We start from the raw sequence: 20608 nt of genomic DNA, 5'->3' as shown, positions 1-20608 counted from the left end.
AAGCTTAGAGAGCTTTCATCCTGTGATCACAAACAGAAGGGGAGTGCTGTTTATCAGAGAAATACAAACCCTTGCTAAAATACTTACATTACCGTCTTCCGGGCCCTTACTCATCGAAAAATAAATTCTGTAATGAGCAGGCTGTAGAGTTTGCACACATGAAATACCTTTTTTTAGTACACCTACTGTAGGTTCTTTTGAACAGCTAGCAGACTAAAGTATTTAGAGATCTCTACCACTGTAAAATTAAAGAATCTAGCATTGAAAAATTCAGGAAAGGGTGGTGAAAGGAGTAATGGAATACCTGCAGGACTCTTTACACTGAACACTAAAAAAAATAACAACCCTTTCTCAAAACAGCTAGTTGGTCAGAGTTAAAACTGGAACAAGATTTTCATCAGAAGTTCTTTTTAGCTTTTCCATTCCAAAATATTAAGACAGTTAGCTGCAAAGCTGTTAGATTACAATATAATCTTTATTTTTAATGAGAGTTTGGCTCATAATTTAAATATTTTTAATTTAGAGTTCAGAAAGTATTTTTCTGCTTTATAGTAGAAAAATAGATCCATAAAACTTACAACACAAACATACAGCATTTGCAAAGAAAATTTGCTACATTAGTATCATTAATTAGTTAGCAGATTACTAGGAATCATTAGCTGTGTGGACAAACACAGGTCTGAAATTAATTATCACAAATTTGGCTGCATTAGCTCGCAGCACGAAAGAGAACTGGCTTTGCAGCCATCTCTCCATCTGAGGATACTGATGCTCAACATCACCAAGTGTCAGGAGGGCATCTATTTGTCTATCTGGTTCATACATGTGGCTTCTTGGCTTAAATGGCTGGTGACAGCTTGCACAAAGATACTGGACCTCGTGAAGTTTGCCAAAGTGTAGAGAGCTGCTGCATTTTGCCATTGTCAATGTGGTGATGATGCCATCTGGAAAAAGGATAAGGAGCACAAGTGCATTCAAATCTCCACTGACTCTAGCACTTCCTGTGTGCAAGCCAAACCACTGCATAAGACTTTGGCTTCCACATAAGGAAAGGTTTTACCTCTATTTTTTAACAGATATTCTCCAAATGGCTATAGGTGCAAAGTAAAATAAAGTTATCCACTGATTGTGAAGCTACTAAAATCTCTGATTAAAATGGGGTATTCAAGCAGGGGACAACTAGTGTTAGCAAGTGCTGCTGAATCCTTAAAGAAGAGAGTAGGACACAGTGGATTATTCTCCTTTTCAGTACTGGTAAAACTGCTATTTTCCTCCTAACTGTTTTTTGTAGGTCCTTTAGTTTTGCAGTTCTATTTTTTCCAGCCCTATAAGTCCTGAAAAAATCAGGTTATACCTAGATGCATCAAGACAAAATAGAACCAGACAGCAAGAGAGATGTGAGGAAGATGGGAATGATTTCACTCAGCCAACCTCCAAAGACACAGTACATACACCTAATTTAAAGGTATCTATAAAATAGATATAGGTATATATAAAATATATATATATAGGTATATAAAATACATAAAGACATCCATAAATTATATATATATAATTTTAAAAATGGGCCAGAACCCACTCTTTGAACTCCAGGGCAAATGCCAGAGAACAGCTCAAGCCTATACAGCTAAATTATCTGCCCCTCTCTACTGCCTATTGAGAACAGACCCCAATCCATGAACCGAGCTCAAATTTTCTGGGATAATATTAATATGCCTTGACCAAAATTATGCCCAAGAACTGCTAATAGTCATACAGCACAAACAACACATTTTCTAGCCCACTTCTGTTAACTAGTATAAATAAAAACACTGAGAGCGCATAATTTAAATCTGTTTGTGGGCTGCAGTGTCCTGGTTGAGAACTTCACATTGTGGATCTTCACAGAGGGTTATTACTGTCTCCTGAAAGTTTTGGTAGACCGAAATCTCCAGTTACTCTTGAACTAATTACAGAACTAAAGGCATTGTCACATTTTCTGTGAAACTAACCATAAGAAATAGCCTGTAAATCTATGAACTTCGTGTACTTCAGCTGATGCTAACATGCTTATTTCTGCAAGCAAGGATATATGAAAAACAAGAAGGAAAGTATGGTTTAGGGTTTCTTTCTGTGAAGTTTTTGATGGCTCACTCATACTGAGTGATCTCTGTGGCCTCTGGAGTATGACTGACTGATTTAGATGATGACTCAAAAAAATCCAATTTTTAACTCTGCTACTGACCTCAGTGTGACCAGGTACAAGCCACATCACCCCTCTGTGCCTCTGAATTTCTCCTTCTTTTTTGTCTCTCTTCACTCATCTTTTATCTAAGTGATAAATTCTGTGGGAACTCACTGCAATTTGTACAGTGCATAAGGAACCTGTGGTCTCCTCCTAAAACACAAAAAATACTCATTTTAAAACTGAAAATTCAACACAACCAAAACACACCGTCAAGATGCTTTGATCCCAACAGTACTCCTAAAAATCACATACATAGCAGATGCCTAGAAATCAGGCAGATTTTCTGTCAGAAATTTTCCACAATCTCTTCTTAACTGCCTAGATTTCCAAATCTATATAGCACTCAGTCAGGAAATTGGTGGTAGGACACTGATGTTCCTGGGAGGAGAGAGGTGAGGTTTTTCATTCTAGGATGAAAAAACTCACCTCTCTTCTGGAGAGCATTTTAGAAAGGCTGGCTTGTGATTTTCAAACCGAGTAAGCTGAATTTTGAAGAAGTTCTTTTGCTCTTTGGAGGATTTTACTTTCTCCATTTCATACTATTACTGTTAATGATAGACTTAAAAACTTGTTGTGTCTGAATAAAGTCATTGGCCTTTTGACTAATTTAAAGAGAACAGTCTGGAGTCTGATACTAATAAAACTTATTGGGTGGCCAGCAGAACAAATTTAGCTGAAGCTGAACAAATTTCCAAAGGCTTGTCCGAGAAACAGGATTATTTCCCCATTTGCTGTACCTCTTCCTACAGTCTACCATTCTGAATGTGCGTGCCTGTGCAGATCCAGAAACCACTTCTAAGTCACAAAGAAACAGCACATTACTCTTGTCATGTTAGCAAAGTTGCTGGACACAGGAGCAAAGAGTAGACTAGCACAGACTGTGGCAGTTGGAAGGGATCTACAATGATCATCTCACCTGACTGCCTGAGAAATCTGGGGCTGGCCAAAAGTTGGAGCTCTTTATTAAGGGCATTGTGCAAAAGCTTCTTAAACACTGACAGGACTGGAGGATCACCCAACCTCTCTAAAAAACTGTTCTGCTACTTGACCACACTCATGGTAAGGAAATGCTTCACAAGGTCCAGTCTAAACCTCCCCAGTGCAGCTTTGAGCTATTCCCACATGTCCTATCGCCGGATACTTGGGGAAGAACTTAGCGCCTCCCTCTCCAGTTCCCTTCCTCAGGAAGCTGCTCCTCACAGGACAAGCTTCCAGCCCCATCACCAGCTTTGTTGCTCCCCTCTGGAGGCACTTGAGTACCTTAACAGCCTTACATTGTGGGACCCAGAACTGCACACAGCACTCTAGGTGAGGCTGCACCAATGCTGAATACAGTGGGGTAATCACCTCTCCTTACTGACCGTGCTGTGCTTAATGCATCCCAGCATGTGGTTTGCTCTCTTGGCTGCCAGGACACACAGCTGCCTCATACTGAGACTGCCACTGTCCAGCACCCTCAGACCCTTTTCTGCAGGCCTGCTCTCCAGCCACTCCTCTCCCAGGTTATATCTGTGCTCTGTGCCACCCTGTCCTAGGCGCAGAATCTTGGCTTTTGGACTTACTGAATTTCATCCCATTTGCCAACAGGAAAGGAGGAAAGCACTCATAAGCTACCAGATGGATAATCCTTGTAGAGTCGATTGAGGTTAAGTTAGAGAAACCCTTAAAATCAAGCTATGTTCAGTGTTTCCCAGGAAATTGTATGCAGAAAGATCACAAGCAGCCCCACATACCCACTATGTTTCCTTTTAGGAGCAAGTGAGCCAGAACATTCTACACACAACAGAAGCCCTCTCTGATTATGTTAAGAGTTTGTTTAGAAATGAAGATGGCTAACAAGAAGGACAACTGCCACATTATTCTCAGATTATCTGCATCTTTCCATGTGGTCATGACAAATTAAATCTATATTAATTAATTATGTAGTTATGACTTAATTCTATAATCTCAAGCAAACCTCTGGACTTCCATCCCTTTTGATCAAAAAGGACTACTAAATCAAAAGGTATGCAACTTGAACACAGAAAAAAAAAATTCCACTTCAACTTAAAAAAAGGCAACTGGGGCAGGTAGGTGTTTGTGGGTGTAGAAAAAAACCAAACAAAAATCACAAAGTCGGCAGTAAGATGAAAGTCAGATGCAGAAGGATAATCCAAGCAGATGGCCTAGTTAGGAAAAGATAACAGGCACAAATAATGACTCACACCAGAAAGGAGAAGTACAGGATGACCTCCTCCAAGACAGAAAGCACCACTGAGTCAAGGACACAAGGAGGGCGGAATAGCTCAAGCAGTTGTCTGAAGGTCAGCTATGGCCAGAGGATGACTCTCACAGCACAGGAACAGTGCACTAGAATTCGTATCACTAGTGAGCTTTTAACCATCTTTTAGTACACTCTACTCTAACCCTTCACAACACTCTCACAGCCACATGGGATGAAAGTGTGGCTAATAAAGTGTCTAAAACTGCCCAGGGCTTGTTATATTTTTAAATTTAGGTGGCCTGGGAAAGTATTTCAACATTGTACCTCCACAACACTGAAAAGCAGACCAGTCTGCAGAGAGCACATGCAATCAGACTTAGTAGTCAGACATAAAGAGCAAAGACTTCCTCAGTTTGCTCACCACAGGAGCAGCAAGGAATGGAATAGTGCTGTGCTGCTCCAATTCCCACAGTAAGCCCCACGTCAAGCTAATTCTGACCTCAGGCAGAGCAAGCCCAGTCATATTTCATGTCTATCCAAAGACATTCACACTGCATAAATTTACCTCCTTCTGTTGCATAATTTCTCATTTGTATCAAAATTAGGAGTCTACATGGCAAATCTAATCTAAATTCAATTTTCTGTTTAACTAATTTACTGGAAGTCAATGCTTAAAAAACTGAGAGAGAACAAAAACAATTAATATGTAGTCTCTCATACATTATACATTAAAAAAAGCTGAGCGTTAATTGAAAACAGTTGATCCCTAATTTTACAAAATCATTCAGTACAGCAAGTCTTAAGAGAAAAATCCTGAAAGTCTTTTTGATCCTTGTTTTATTTCTGAAAGAACTAATGACACTGCTTTAGAAAGAGGTCAGTTCACGCAGCTTTTCTGAATGAACAACAATGCTGTGAAAACTGGGAATGATTGATGGCCTACTGTTTGCGTCATTATGTCCAAATGTTTACCATTTGAGCCTTCAAGGAAGCATGAGACAAAAATCAAAACAAGTTTTATGAAGACTTCAACAACACTTGCAAATTAAAATTGTATCCAGAATTGTTTAGACATGATAGCAGTGCAAGAAAACTGCTTTCTTTTGCATTACACCATTTTTATCTTTGCATTATGCCCAATGTCTTAAATTTCTGGTGGGGAAGAGGAAAAGTCTCCCTCCCCAGAACTCTGTTTTCTATCATTTTAACCCTTTGCCTCTTCAAAGCATTCTGTTGAACTCAACACTGTTTCCTCTTGCTGCTTTGTAGTTATGTAAGATCACAGTGTTCCTCCCTTTCTCCTAATAAGATGAGTCACTATTTCTAAATGAACTGTTTACAGTATTAGGATGTTCATTTACAGGAACTTCATAAATGTGCACTAACCAAAATATTTTTTCCAATAGTTGTGAATTATTCACTTTTTTTTTCCAGTTTGATAAACGCTGACATTCAGAAATGGTACTACTTCTAGAAACAAAGACCCTTTAATTGGCAACAGGAATGCTATCACCAAATATAGAAAATCATGGGGAAACACAGCGTGACTTCCTTGAAGCAACAGATAGATAACATTTAATTTTATTATCTGTCATAAACAACAGTGTTGCTGTAGGCAGGTGGTGTAATCCACCTAATCTGAGTAAAACTGAGAATTTTCGACAGTAGGGCAGAGTAGCCATGGTGTTATCTCTTTCAGGGATGGATAATTTTGTTATTCATCAGTTTGAGAAAGAATACCCGTAAGTAACGTGTTCTATCATATCAGGTGTGAGACCTTATGCTATAGTTGCAGGCAACAACATGATCTTAACATCCTCTCTTCCTTACCTGCATAGAAACTACAACAACACAGTGTAAGAGACCACAAGCAATATAAAGCTCTATCTTACCCTGTTCCTGCATAATCCACTAAACCTTCCCACAAATAGCAATAACTCTGAAATTATTTAAATGACTGCCTAATTTTCTGGAACTGTAACTACTGTAGACAATTCCACTTCACCACACAAGAACTGTCCAATTAAAGAACCAACTTTTGTCTGTGCAAGTGGCATCCACAAGCTTAGGAAAAAAGATCAGACGATGAGTTTACAGGCTGCAGCATGAATAATCAGAAAAATCTGATCCTAACCCTGATTCTAAACACTCATGAATGGGTGTTCCATATTAAAATAAAAAAGCCATCTGTCATGAGCCTAGATTCAAAACTACATGATGCACAGTCTATGAGAAGCAAAGCTGAAGGATTTTGGACTGTTGGCTGGAAAGGATATTTGTAAAATTTCAAGAGAAAACAGTGTATGAGAAGGGCAACACTGGACAACCTTATTCTGACATACCTGAATAACTAACAAGGACATTGGTCATCTTGTAGGACAAATGAAAAGCAAGAGAAACTGGGAAATGGAAGAATGCTGATATAGAGGCACAGTCCCTGAGTGTCCAAATATTTTAGATTTTTGTATCCAGTGATACAGAAATTTGCTAGTAAACACTAGAAAATTGAAGTCTAGGTAATAGAACACCACAGGACAAAAAGATGGAAAGCAAAAAGGAAAAACTAACAGAGCAGAAGTGACTGTTGACTAATTACTACCCCAGAGAACTAGATCTATTCCTGTTAGGAAATCAGCTAAGGTCTGAAACTCTGCAAAATTAGTTATATAAATTATGGTGAGCTTAGTCAAAAGAGAGTTAGCTTTAGAGGATGCAAAAGCAGATACTAAAAGAGTAACAAAGGACAGCAAGAGCTATTACTGGAATAGATGATGAAGGAACATGAAAAAGAAGAGACATTGACATGACAGAAAATAAGACAGGTCAATGCAAGTTGAAAAGAGAACTGAAAAATAAGTACCCCTCTTTCTTGATGCTGCCATCAGTATCAAATATAATGAGACACTTTCCAAAAACCTAAGTGACCAGCTTGCCTCAGACTGGAGTATGAACAACTAGAGAGAAGCAAACATAAAACAAATACACACATACTCCTCCAAAAAAGGATAATCACAACTGAAAACTAAACACAATTTACTATAGTCAGACAGAATATATATTTAATAGTTTATATTCATATAGTTTAATATATTCAAATAGAATTTGCCATGTTTTACTTTAAAAGACTGAAAACTGAAATGAAATTGCCCATCTTCCAGGAAGGATTTCCAAAAACAAGACAGTCAGGAATAGTAGTCCATGAACAGCAAGCTAAATATATCTATATTACTACACAATTCCCAAATTTGATTTCAATTGTATGCAGTCTTTAGACAAACTGAATTAAACAATAAATATGGAAATACAGTAAATAAAAATATACTAGTACACAATATAGGTTTATCCATAGTAAAATTTCAGACTGAGGTGACTTTAATTTATGAACTGCTGTGTAACTGAAAAAAACAGTTCAGTAACTAAACACAAAAATATAACATGCCTTAAAGAAAGACTACAGCAGGCTACAATACAGAAGAAGTGATAATTGCATTCGTTTGAAAATACTAATTTTAATATTAATTAAACATGACAAGTAGGACTTCACTGCTTCTCAAACTTTATGTCAACACACGAAGACCAGAACAGAGAAAATAAATGAAACAAATGAAATGTATCAATGTTCAATGGAAGGTGGTGACCTAGTCTTACTGTTTCTGTTGCCACATAACCACAACCACTGCCTATGAAGCAGCTAAATAGGAACTGTGCAAAAAGAAAAAATATTCCACTAATAAGAAAACAGATGATTTAACACACTTGCTGTCTAAATACTTACTCAGACACAAAATTAAAGAGGGTTAGATTAGATCAGTTCTAACCTATCCTTCGAAGAAAGTACTGCACCGTACTGCAGGAGGAATAATACAAAGTGAAAATAATAGCATTCAGAAAATATGTTCTCTGAACATTTCATTATTCTTGGAATTCTTAAATGTTTCTAGTACCTAAAGGAGGCCTACAAGAGAGCTGAAGAGAAAGTGACAGGTAAAAGGGAACTGGCTTTAAACTGAAAGAGAGTTTAAATTTGTTATTAGGAATGAATTCCTTACTCAGCAGTTGATCAGACAGTGGCACAGGTTGTGCAGAGAAGCTCTGGATGCCCCATCACAGGAAGTGTTCAAAGCCAGGCTGGATGGGGCCTTGAGCATCCTGGGATAGTGGAAGGTGCCCCTGCCCATGGCAGTGGAGTTGGAACTAGATGAGGTTTAACATCCCTTCCAACCCAAATCATTCTATGTTTGCTACTAACAAAGACAGGCATTCTCATTGTTGCTTTAGAAAAACAGGGTATCCTTTATAGTCAAGATAATTAATGTAATTGCCAATAGTTTTAAGAACTACACTGGTTTCTTAGTGCTTGTTCTAATTCCGCTGCTTTTCTGACCATTTCTGACATTTTTCTACAATTTCTGACCATTACTACTAATGTTTGAAATGCCTGACACATATTTTGACAAAAGGGTTCCCAACTACTGTGCACACTACTACAACTCCACTGCAGTGACTGAGGACAAGAGAAGATAAAGCCAATGCTCCTTGCAATCTGAAGAGTTAGAGGACAGACTCTGAACAGAAGCCAATCTTTGCTTTTGGTATAACAGCGCCCATAACAGTCTTTTTTCAACCAGTTTTGCTCTGATTAACAGCTTAAGCAGATGAAACTATTTAGCAAAAAGGTAAGCACTGTACAGAACTTATAAAGCAGAAAAAAAATTACAGACACTTTTTAAAAAAAATATGATTATGTGTATATATAAATTTGAATAAAGGACCAATTTGAGGAGAGACAGAAAAGTATTGGTTGGGATAATAACAGTTCAAAGTTTTCATTTTTTACAGCACTTCAACGAACAATAAAAGCCTTGAATAAATAGTTTCATAAGCTAATTTAAATAAAATACAGTATTCTAAACAGTTACCCGCAGTCTGTAACAGTCCAAAATAATATTGACACAGCATTTTACAAAGACCATTTTCACTATCAATCTTTTAATGTCATTATTCAACCTGTAATTTTGACAGTGCTCTTTACACCGTGTTCTCAACAGTTGGTAATCAATGCATATATTCAATCCACATATATATTTATATAAATACATTTTTTCATTGAAACATTTTTCTCAGCACAGTTAAAAGGAAGACTTAATTATATCCATGCTTCCTAAAGCAAAGGCATATAGACACTGTGGGTGGTTCTTGAAACCCTTCCCTCCCTCTTCTTGTGGTGGTCCCTAAGAATCTGGCAGCAGGAACAGCTCAATATACAGCTACAAATGCTGAGTCTGAAAACCATATATTCCCTGTGTTCCCACGGCACAAAGCTCAGTTACGGATGTCACCACAGACAAGCAACCACCACAATTACCGTGAAGCTTCCAGTTGAATGAAAAGTCATTGGAAAAGAGAAAACCATAGAGGAAAAGGGGGGAAAAAAAAGTCAACAGATGGAGAAAAACAGAAAGACAAAACTCATATTGATTGTGTTGCATTGAAGAAAAGATGCAGTTAATGCCACCAGTGAATCAATTCACTAAAGAGGGAAGTTAAATACAGCTTGGAAAATTGTCTAAATGGCTTTGAAAAGAAGAATAAAAAGATTTTAAAAACTTGCTTCTCCAGTATCTATTAAAACCTTTAAGCATACTTTTGATGAGATACTATTTTATTTCCTTTGTTCAGAAAAATTCAGTAAATCTAAACTTTGTTAACTGAATAGTCTGAAAACCAAGACATGAAAAAGTTCTTAATTATTTTCTAATAAACCTTTGATAATGTATTTTGGCTTGTTACAATATTATTTTAATGCCTCCACCAGAATAAAGTGTAGATTGAGACAAAATATACAAGTTTACAAGAAAAATATTAGAAGACACTGAGTAAGGTCCAAAGAGAACAATTTTTAATGTCGGACTACAATCTATTTTCTTTTAGAAACGATTTTAACAAGAGTTTCCTGAATTATCATCATTTTAGAGATCACAAATTGAATTCAAAATGATATTATAGGCAAAAATATTAGGTTTTTTTGGAGGGTGGAACAAAAGAGTAGTTATGAGAGGCCTAAACTTTACTTCAGAAAGTGCCTGGGGTTTGCACACTCAAAGGCCCAGAGTTCTCACTGGTTTCAAGCACAAGCAAGCAAACTGTTCAGCAGAACACTCATGCTGATCACTGGATTTTTCTGATGCTCCTCTCTATAAAATGTGTGGATTTTTTGAAGACTCAGCTTGCCTGCAATTACATATGAATGAATTCTCCAGGGAAAGAAGAATTAAATTCTGTTCCCAAAGGCAGTATCCAGCTGCCTAAATTATAATATTTCCTGAAGCACATTCATTCTTGATTTAACCCTTCAAGAATCAGGACTGTGATTCTTCACTCCACACGCCTGACACTAAAACACACCCAGCCTGGGCACAAACACAATAGTCTCACAGAAGACAAAGAGAGATGAGAGGCAGAGAGTGATTATAAACTGAATGGTAAGTATGTAAGGAAATTATGATTGCACAGCCAGTCTACAGCTCTGACACCTTCTGAACTTCAAATATTCAACTTCAAATGGAGACAACTGCTTCAGAAGTAAAACCTTTCAGTGTGGTATCCCAGGTTTCCAAAACATGCTTGCAAATTAAACTCTCCTATACCCATATCTCTTCTGTATTTTGAACTAATGGAACATCTGTTGACATAGGAAATTTGCTGAATTCTCAGTGATCCAGCATCAGAGAGAAAATTATTTTACTGAATGAGTTTCATGGAGACTTCAATAGCACAGATGTGATGTGGTTCTGCACTCTCAGGAGTTTTGTCTACTTGGTGGAAAAGGGTGATGCTCTTCCTCATTATGGCTGCTAACATTTCTACAGGCAAAACTCAAAAATGGCACTGAACAGTCTGGTGAGTCAGTTTTTTAATAGCTCAAAGCTGTATTAGAGCATGAACATTTAATATAGTGCACATTACATCTGAATAATGAACGAGTGGATTTAGTCAAGCAATAATCAAATTCACTTATTGGCTAAATTGAATAATCAGTGAACAGAGTATGATGACCTCTAGCAGTCAAGCCTAAACCAGCACTGTCCTTCCCTGTCCATGATCCTTAGCAGTAAGAATCACTGCTGTCATGAGCATCCATCTTTTCAGTTTCCTTTATGCCTGAACCTTTCTTGATCATCTCTTCATTTTGTTTTAATTCTGCTTCTTCCTTTTTTTCTTTCCATCTTTCCATGCGTAAATTTCTGCTTTGCATTCCTGTCTGCAGTACAGCAAACCCTGAATAGGCTTTCCTCAAGTCCTTTATCTGACAATCCCCAGCTCCACCTGACCACCTTTTCACCTGCAGCTTGTCATTCTGCCAGCACAACCTACCCTTCTTTTCAACTTCTGATTCAATTTGCTTCTCCAAATCCCTTCTCTGAATCACCTGGCCAGCAGGATATTCTTCCACAGATGCCTTGCACAAGCTCTGTGCATGCTCCACAAGCAACATGCTTCTTTTTCTTCTTCATCCTTTTATCATCTCCCTACCCCACTTACTCTGTCCAGGTGTTCGCATTTATTATGTCAGGTTTTGGCTTTTGCCCCAATCTCTTTCATTCTGCCACATTGTTTATAGTCACCCTCCCAATCACATTTAATGATTCCCAGATCTGTCATTTTCTTCCAAATTACTTGCTCAGTCAGACTCTCACCCCCCCCTCCACTGGCTCTGTGTATCAGTCTACCCCCACATCTCAGAAGCCCACACTGTTTTCTGCATTTAGCTCAGACAGCTTCCCTAGCTCTCCAGCACTCCAGAAGGGGAGAATGCCCACAATACAAGAGGCACTGAATGACACTACAATACAAAGCTGAGTTACAGGAGAAAATGTGCCGAGTTCTGGATAGCTCACACCCATCTGAGGGACCAGATCTATTAAACACTGAAGTTGCAAGTTGTTCAGTAAAACTGGGCCAAATTTAAGCAGATGTATACGGCAACAGACAAGCACACTGCAACACTCCAAAACCCACTGAATTTCACATCCTTCCTCATACGTGTAAGAACAGTACCTACTTTAGCTTCTCTTCTCCCAATTTTTTTTTTCATCCAGGTTGAATAAATGTAAGCTTTCTTAGCTTTTACAAAAACAAAGCAAGCAATTAGCACAGCATATTTCTGTTGTGATGCCCAAGATCGGTGCTTTTGTCAACATCTGAAAAGAAGGCCTGACGGGAAGCATCATCACTGGTATTCTGACAGAATTGTATTACATTCACACTTTCGATAAGGGCAGTTAACTAGCACATTCACCATCTGCAGTTTTGACAAATCTACATAAAAATTGTCATCCCTTAAATCCTGGAATAACTTGTGCATAAATGCCTATGAGTTTCTTTCATTTCATTTGTGCTCGACTGCCTTTCAAGTTAAAATGCATCCATCCTTCTCAATGATTTTTTAAAATTCCCTCTGTACCTTTTCAGTTGGGTCTGTACGATACTGACAGTTGAGTACTTAAAGGTGGTTAAACTTGCTGGTGCTAACATACATGTATCTATTGGTAAGTCCCTTTATCTTTTGGACAGATAGTGGAAAGCATTACTTAAAATAATGCTCCAAAATGTAAAAGAGCTTTATGAAAAATGGACACAGGGTTAGCAATATTCCATATTTTTCTTACCTTCTCTTTTTGGAAATTGTTTTCATGTGTTAACAAGTATTAAACAAGGGTAAAAAAAAGTATTTTGATATTTCAGTGTATTTCCAAGATCCTGATACTGGGAGAAATCTGTGACAACTGTTTAATTTTGAATCAAGCAACTTCTCTGTACAACAAAATCTGGGAGAATTTTATATTGATTTCCAGTTCAGTACTTTGCTGTCAAAAGATGCCTATACCACACCAGTAAATTCTGTACCAAGATCTTCTCTAGAATATCACACATTTCTCTTAAGTTCCTCATTTACAGGTACAGGTAAGACAACAGCACATACAAATTAAAAACCTTTTGCATTAAGTAACTTTGAGCTTAACTTGCAGAGTTCACAACTGTTACATTTATCCCTCCTAAAACATGAATCACAGTTCTAATACTTGTAAGCTTTGAGACTAAAATGACATCCAAAAAAGCCTATTTCCTGAATAAGTGCAGATCAACAAATGCTGTTGTATGAAATAATATGCTACACAGATTGCTCACACAATACTAATTCGTAATCATACATGAACTATTATATACTTGTAAAAATCTCTTACAGGTACATTTTAAAAGGTTGGACTTCAAGAACAGAAAAAAGCATTCTGAAAACATCTTCAATTTTTATCAGTTTTGGAGTCTTACATATATAAAGTTTTTGGAATACAGAATAAAAGATAAAAAAAATATGAAAGTTTCAGCAGATTTTAATTTAAGTGCAGAAATAACATATTAATATTTTTACTATGACCATCATAACAGCAAAAGAGTACAGGAATTTCAGAATAAAATTTCTAGAGATTAATTTTTCAGGAGTGACTAAGGACTCATTCTTACCTTCTTGAAACCATGCAGGGCACAGTAAAGAGCCAGGAATGAATGAAATCTGAAACTCTGGTACTGACATTTTAGTTCTCCCTCCAAAATACTCATATTAAAAAAAAAAACAAAACCAAAAACACAAACCCAAAAAACCTATACCAAAAAAACCCAACAAATCAACAGAAAAAGAATTATCTTATTGGACAGAAAGTTATTTCTGCAGTACCTTCAGTGGTGATAGCACTAGGACACACATCTTTTAGCAGGTCTCCCAAAGTATGCAACTGTCCTCCTGAAGCAATTGGTCGAAATAGCTTCTGTATAAAAGGTCTCTCTGTTGTTGCCTGTTTCAATAAAAAATAATCAAACCAAACAATTAAAGGACCATGCAAATATGTAGTATTAGCACTTCAGACAGGTGCAAGATAGGACAGAACTGAAGGTTGCACCAGAAGAAACATCTGGTATTTCCACATTCCCCCTGCCCCACACCTTGCATTTCATTCATATCATGAAATGCAGGGAAGGTTTTGTTTATTAACAATTACAAGCAAGCTGTTACTCCAGAAAAACTGTGAAGATTATCCACAGATAATGTCATGGATACAAGAGTATTAATTATTTTTTTTAAAGCCCCAAATCTTCTGTTATGGGAATACAAGCTGCTTTAATAAAAAACATTTTAATATATCCTTAGTTAAAAAAAAAAAAAAAACAACAAGCAGTGAGAACAAACTTAGGAGTTCAAGATATCCTTATATATTTTGCCAAGCCAAAGCAATACTTTACCTTTATAGCTTAACAAGTGATTTTTTTCTCAGTAGATTTTATAAAAAAAATTTCAAACTATTTCAGCTTCAACCAACTTACAAAAAAAATGTAGTGCTTTGACAGACAACCTAGAGTCTTCTACCCACTTAAGGAATCAGTCATATGTAAAGAACATATATGGCCCATTTCTGCTGCAGATATGCAAAGGAATCCAGAATTATTTCAACTATGCATCTTTCAATTTAAAGCTATTCCCTTTCTCCTATCATCACCTGCCCCAGTAAAAAGTCCCTCTCAGCTCTCTTGTAGGCCACCTTTAGGTACTGGAAGGTCTCTTTGGAGCTTTCTCTTCTCCAGGCAGATCAAGCAAAACTCCTTATTCCCCATATGCATTAGCATGGTTTCCAGGACAATCTGCTCCATGATCTTTGTTGGGCACTAAAGTTAGACTGACAGGCCTGTAGTTCCCTAGGTCTTCCTTATTTTCCCTTTTTAAAAAATGGGGTTACGTTTCAGCAGGAACTTCATTGGACTGCCATAACTTCTCAAATGTGATGGATAGCGGCTTAGCCACTTCATGTGTCATTTTCCTCAAGGTATGTGGGGGTGTCTCTTACCCAGTCCCATAGACTTGTGCACCTTCAGATTCCTTAGGTGTTCTTGGATCTGATCTTCTAGAGTGGGTAGTTCTTTATTCTTCCAGTCCTGCCTTTTCCCTTTTGGGATTTGGGCAGTCTGGCAGGAATATTTGCTGGTGAAGACTGAGGCAAAAAAAGACACTGAATACCCCCCACATTCTGGGTAAACAGGTCTCCCATTTCTTCTGGAGAGGACTCACAATTTTTCTAGTCTTCCTTTATCCCTGACATTCCTATAGAAGCTCCTCTTGTTGCCCTTAATGTCCCTGACCAAACTGAATTCTATCAGATCTTCAGAACTTAGTTAAGTACTGTGGTTCTGTTAAGGTAGCTCTCTTCTTTGGGTACCTGTAAAAGCAGCTCTGGGGCAGCAAGAACCTGACATTGCAAAGACAGGCAAAGTTGTTTTTCCTGGTAACCTGACATCTCCACCCAAACCCATCACCTGAGGCAGAGAAGTTAAAAATCTCCTATTAAACCAACCCAAACATTTTAATCCAGCTCCAAATTGTTGCTGACAATTTTCTGCTAGCAGCTAACTCCCAAAAGTAGCTGATGTGCCCTGCATTGAGGATGAGTGGGCTCCAGCAAATGAGACTTTCATCACAGATTATCTTAATTGGAGCAAGCAATACAAGCCAATGCCCTTTTCAATCTCAGCTTCCTACCTCTCAGAAAGTGTCTCCCATCCTACTATGGTAATTAAAAGAATAGAAACAACTCAATATCAAGAGGTATGTTATCTCCCAATGGGGGTTTATAGGCAAAAAAATAATCACTCAAACAAACAAATTAAGAACAACAACGCAACTGTCATTTGCAGGCAGGGAGTCTTTGCCTAAGAGTGATACTCTAGCTCAGAAAAGTTGTTTCCTAGCTGCTCTAGTCACTTCCCTATGTCCTCAGGGTACCAATATAGGGATATTATCAGTGCTAAGGAAATATCTGAACATTTGAAAAATGATGGGAGGTACACAGTCAGCAGGATGCATCCACCTCAGACAGATCCACACTTGAAAAGTGAAGTCTGGCACATTATGCTGATCAAATATACATGCAAAACATTAAAAAGAAAAAGGGGGGAAAGGGGGAAAAATACCCAATCCCTCTAAAACATTATTTTAGTAAAAAAAATTTTGTACCAGGTTTAGTTTTTAAAAATAACTGTATATTCACAGAAGTCCAGTCATAACTCCCAAGTGCTTAACGCCTGAAGTAGCAGAAGTGGAAATAAACAGAAGTACGTAGTCAAAGGTTGTTATCATCAACAGACTTTTAAGATAAGAATTTCCCAAGTGTGTACTGCAGTTTCTCATTATTTATTAATAAAATAAGAATGATTTTTCCCTAGCTATAATAATTTAATGCCAAGAGGGAAAAGCCAAAGTTGTATTTTCTCAAGTCTCCCACATAGTTGCTGACTGCTGCAAACAATATCCTTAGCTGCTATCATGAAACATTATAGAAAATGAATTCAGTTTTGCATTTTAAGTGTTAAGCAACACAGATGTGGTAAAGTAAATAAAAATCACTGGTCTGCATCAATGTTAAAATGATAAAAGTAACTTCATGTTGTTTATACAAAGACTGTGGTTCACAAATCTAATCCTACAGGCAGAGTATTACCCCAAGATGCTTATACACTTCTTCCCTCACAAGCAGCAGATGCTTTATGCATTAAAAGAATCAAAAGAAAAGTCCCATCCTACATTCCACAATATTTACAGGATAACTTTTCCAAACGCCTTAGTCATACAAGAGCATAGTTTTAGAAAAAGCTTGCCATCACCCTTTTTCATGTGTAGTAACACAAGATCAGCTTGACTACAACTTTCTATTCCTGTACTGCCATCCCTGCAAGTCCTGGCCAGGCTGGATGGAGCTTTGAGCAACATGGTTTAGTGCAAGTTGGCTCTGCTCGTGGCAGGTGGGTCAGACTCAATGACCTTTGAAAGGCCCCTTCCAACTCTATTCCAAACTATTCTATGATTCCATTTACTACAACAAGAGATGAAGGAACAGCCACCATGAATAGCTGCTTACATAATGTTGTGTTTTGGACAATATTTGCTTAATCAATCATGAGAAAATCGAATCTAACCCATAAAGATATGACTGCATAACTGACAAGGATTTTAAATAATCTACACCAGATCTAAAGCAAATATTCATAAATATCTATCATTTTGCCAGCTAAAATGATCATACCTTCAAATTTGGAATTTTAAAAATTATTTTATTTTACAGTGCAGCCTCCATGTATCTGAGAGCTGTTCAAAATTCTGGATGCATTTGCAGGATACAACAGGTGAAAGTCAATCAGCAATTGCCAACCTCTGCAGAGAAAATGCCTTCAAGTATGTGAGCATATGAAGACAATCACTCAGCCTACATCTCATCACTGCAGAACAAATGAAGATTTTACTCTTTTTAAAAGAAAGTTTAAACCCTGACAATGATAGGAGAGTGAGGATGAAAACAAATTACACCAAAGTGAGAAAGATTCAAGTTACCTCATCAGGAGTACTGGCACTGAGAAGAGTTATAGGTGAGGGCAAGTTTTAAGAGGCCCTTTAAAGCAGTGCAAAGCCTCACAGGATCACAGATAATCTATACAGTCACAAACTACTATGCTAACAAATGTAACTCTTTCTTCCCTATCATCCTGGCAAAAAAAAAAAAAAAAAAAAAAAAAAAAAAAAAAAAAAAAAAAAAAAAGTTGTCAGCTTGCCTGGTCCTTTTCAGAATCAACACAACATCAAACACTGCATTAAATCCACAATTTAATTAGTCAGATACTTTATACAGGATGCATCTTCAAATGAAAAACATAACTCACAAACCACTGGGTTTTAATCTGGAAAAATCACAGTTACCACTATTTTCATCAGAGGAAGGGATAAGGGATTTGGATTTTCTGCCTAAACACTCAGCTGTTCCTCAATATTCAAACAAATAAAAGTTACCATACGTACTGAACTCACAAAGTAAAAAAAGAAGTTCTTACAATCCCCACATGTGAATAAGCTGGCAACCTAAAACAATAAAAGCTGAGACCTCCCTACATATTCCATTATATTTTCAGTAACTTGTCAAAATCATAGTCTGTGCTGCTTTGTAATGAACAACTTTACATTAAAAAAAAAGCTCTCTTAATTTCATAGAACCATTTTGTTTAAACTCACTGAAACTCAACCAAGAAGCTTTAGAAGTAACAAGAGTTTGCACAATGATGCAAGTTATTTTATATAAAAAAGAAAGAAAAGGAAAATAAAATTATGCAAATATTTGCTAAAATGAATTTTTTCCATACATTTTAGATGTCTTCTACTTTGTAGAAATGTTTTCAATTAGAGAATCTCAATGCACAATTTAAAAGAGACTAACTGAAAAGCTGAAGAGTTGTTGTAGTCACAGAACCATCACAACACCATGCCTGTCCAAAAGCTAGATACTGCAAATTCCCATCTGAAATACTGTTCTTCCACTGGTGCTGAAATGCTGGGATTTTGCTGGAATTTCAGAATGGGTACCTTTGACTTCTTTTTGCTTAATATTAGATCAGAGCCACTGAGTATTTAATTGTGGAGACGGTACAACAATGTTTCTGGGTGGGAGTTGATTGGTTTTTATTGTTTTGTTTCTTTCCTTTAAAAAAAACTTTAAAAAAAACTTCCATCTCTTTCATAAAGATGATTTTCAGCTCCACAAGCTAAAGTATATGCCAAAATTATCGTTTTATCTATGTGAAATCTGTTATCTTTCAAACTCTATTAATATTTTTGAGCTTCTATTACAAGAGGCATAAAACATGACAATGTTTATCCTGTAATCATTGCTCCTCTCCTCTTCAAATCTTCCAAATAACAGAGGGCTTCTCCCAGAACACCCACTGCTTTATTCTATACCTTTGATAATTTTTCTGTTTCACTTACTCTAAGATGTTGGAATTGGAACAACATTAAAAAAAAAAAAAAAAAGAAAAACAAAAACCAAAAAAACTATTCCTAGTATATCTATTTCTTTAGTCTCTGCAAAGTCCACCAAGTAGATGTTCTAGTTATGATTTTGTGTGCTTTGAATAAGGCTGGCACTGCTTTTGTTAGCATTCAAAATTTTGAACTGCTTATCTGCAATATCACATCATTGTTCAGAGAAAAAAGTACAACTCCATATAAAACAGAATTAATTAATTTTTTTAATAAAAGAAGCAAGTAATGCTTTTATATGGCCAACACATAACTAAAACACAAAAGACAAAAAGAAGAATAGACATTCTCAACACACCTACCCAGAATTACCACAAAAATTGAGTCACTGACAGGATGTGCTCTGGGTTGCAGGACTAGCTATAAAGTCAACAAATGTGTTAAATCAAATTCCTGTTTTTCCCATACTACATTTTAATATCTCTCTAATAAATTAAACGTTTTCACTGCTTGTAAAATTACAACATGTATACCTGAGTTCAAGCTATGGAAAAAAATTGATCCTTTCACTTATTTTGGAATTTGCATCAGAATTTCTACAGTTATATGTTGTAAAAAGGACTCTGGTTTCCTCATTGAATGGAAGGTCTTAATCATGATGGACAGGAATTTTACACTTCCTACTATTTTTAAGAGTCCTGAAACAACAATGACAAAAAAATTATTCGATGAACAGGCTACACTTTGTACATTTAATTACATTAACTCCAGTCACCTAAATTAGCAGTGCAGAAGTTTATCACTAGATTGAAGCTGAAGATGATTCTATGAATGCATGCACATATGCTTTAACACAGTCATGCTAAATGTGTACCTCTATAATGACACTTCTGTAAAACTCCTTAGATGGGGAGGTAATCATGGTATCAATCATACTTGTCAAGGAATCACAACATCAAGTGAAGTGAAAATTCTGTTATTCTTGAAAGCACTCCTAACAGTATTACACAAACTGAGAAACATTTAGGTGGTGTTGAACATAAATGATCACAAAAAAGCAAGATGAATTACATGATGTGTTTTTTTGGTGGAAGCTTTAACAGACCTTAACAACAGCCCCCATAACATGTGGCAAGTATTATGTCAAGAATTGATGCAAGTAATAATGCTAAAATTATCTAGTATCTTAGCCAAAACTGTAGTCAAATTAAAGCCACAACCAGAATTATAAACACATCTGGAATAAGGTAAAAATTTTATGTAGTAGAGCTTATTACAGTTATGTCTAGACAATAATATTGAACAATTTTTGATCATGAATGGATAAGGACTA

General features: G+C 36.8%; 1 protein-coding gene across 3 annotated transcripts in view; it reads right to left on the bottom strand.

The window, feature by feature from the left end:
* ATG5 (autophagy related 5) overlaps positions 1 to 20608 on the bottom strand; it is a 77933-nt gene that overhangs the window by 17215 nt on the left and 40110 nt on the right. For all 3 annotated transcript variants that reach the window (XM_030235723.2, XM_050972040.1, XM_030235725.2), the window contains one exon: positions 14164 to 14281. In XM_030235723.2, the coding sequence (XP_030091583.1) occupies positions 14164 to 14281 (118 nt within the window). The remainder of the gene's footprint in view (positions 1 to 14163; positions 14282 to 20608) is intronic.

This window comes from Serinus canaria, chromosome 3, assembly GCF_022539315.1.
Source record: "Serinus canaria isolate serCan28SL12 chromosome 3, serCan2020, whole genome shotgun sequence".
Lineage (NCBI taxonomy): Eukaryota > Metazoa > Chordata > Aves > Passeriformes > Fringillidae > Serinus > Serinus canaria.
Note: the sequence above shows the minus strand (reverse complement) of the source record. Positions and strands in the feature narration are given on the sequence as shown.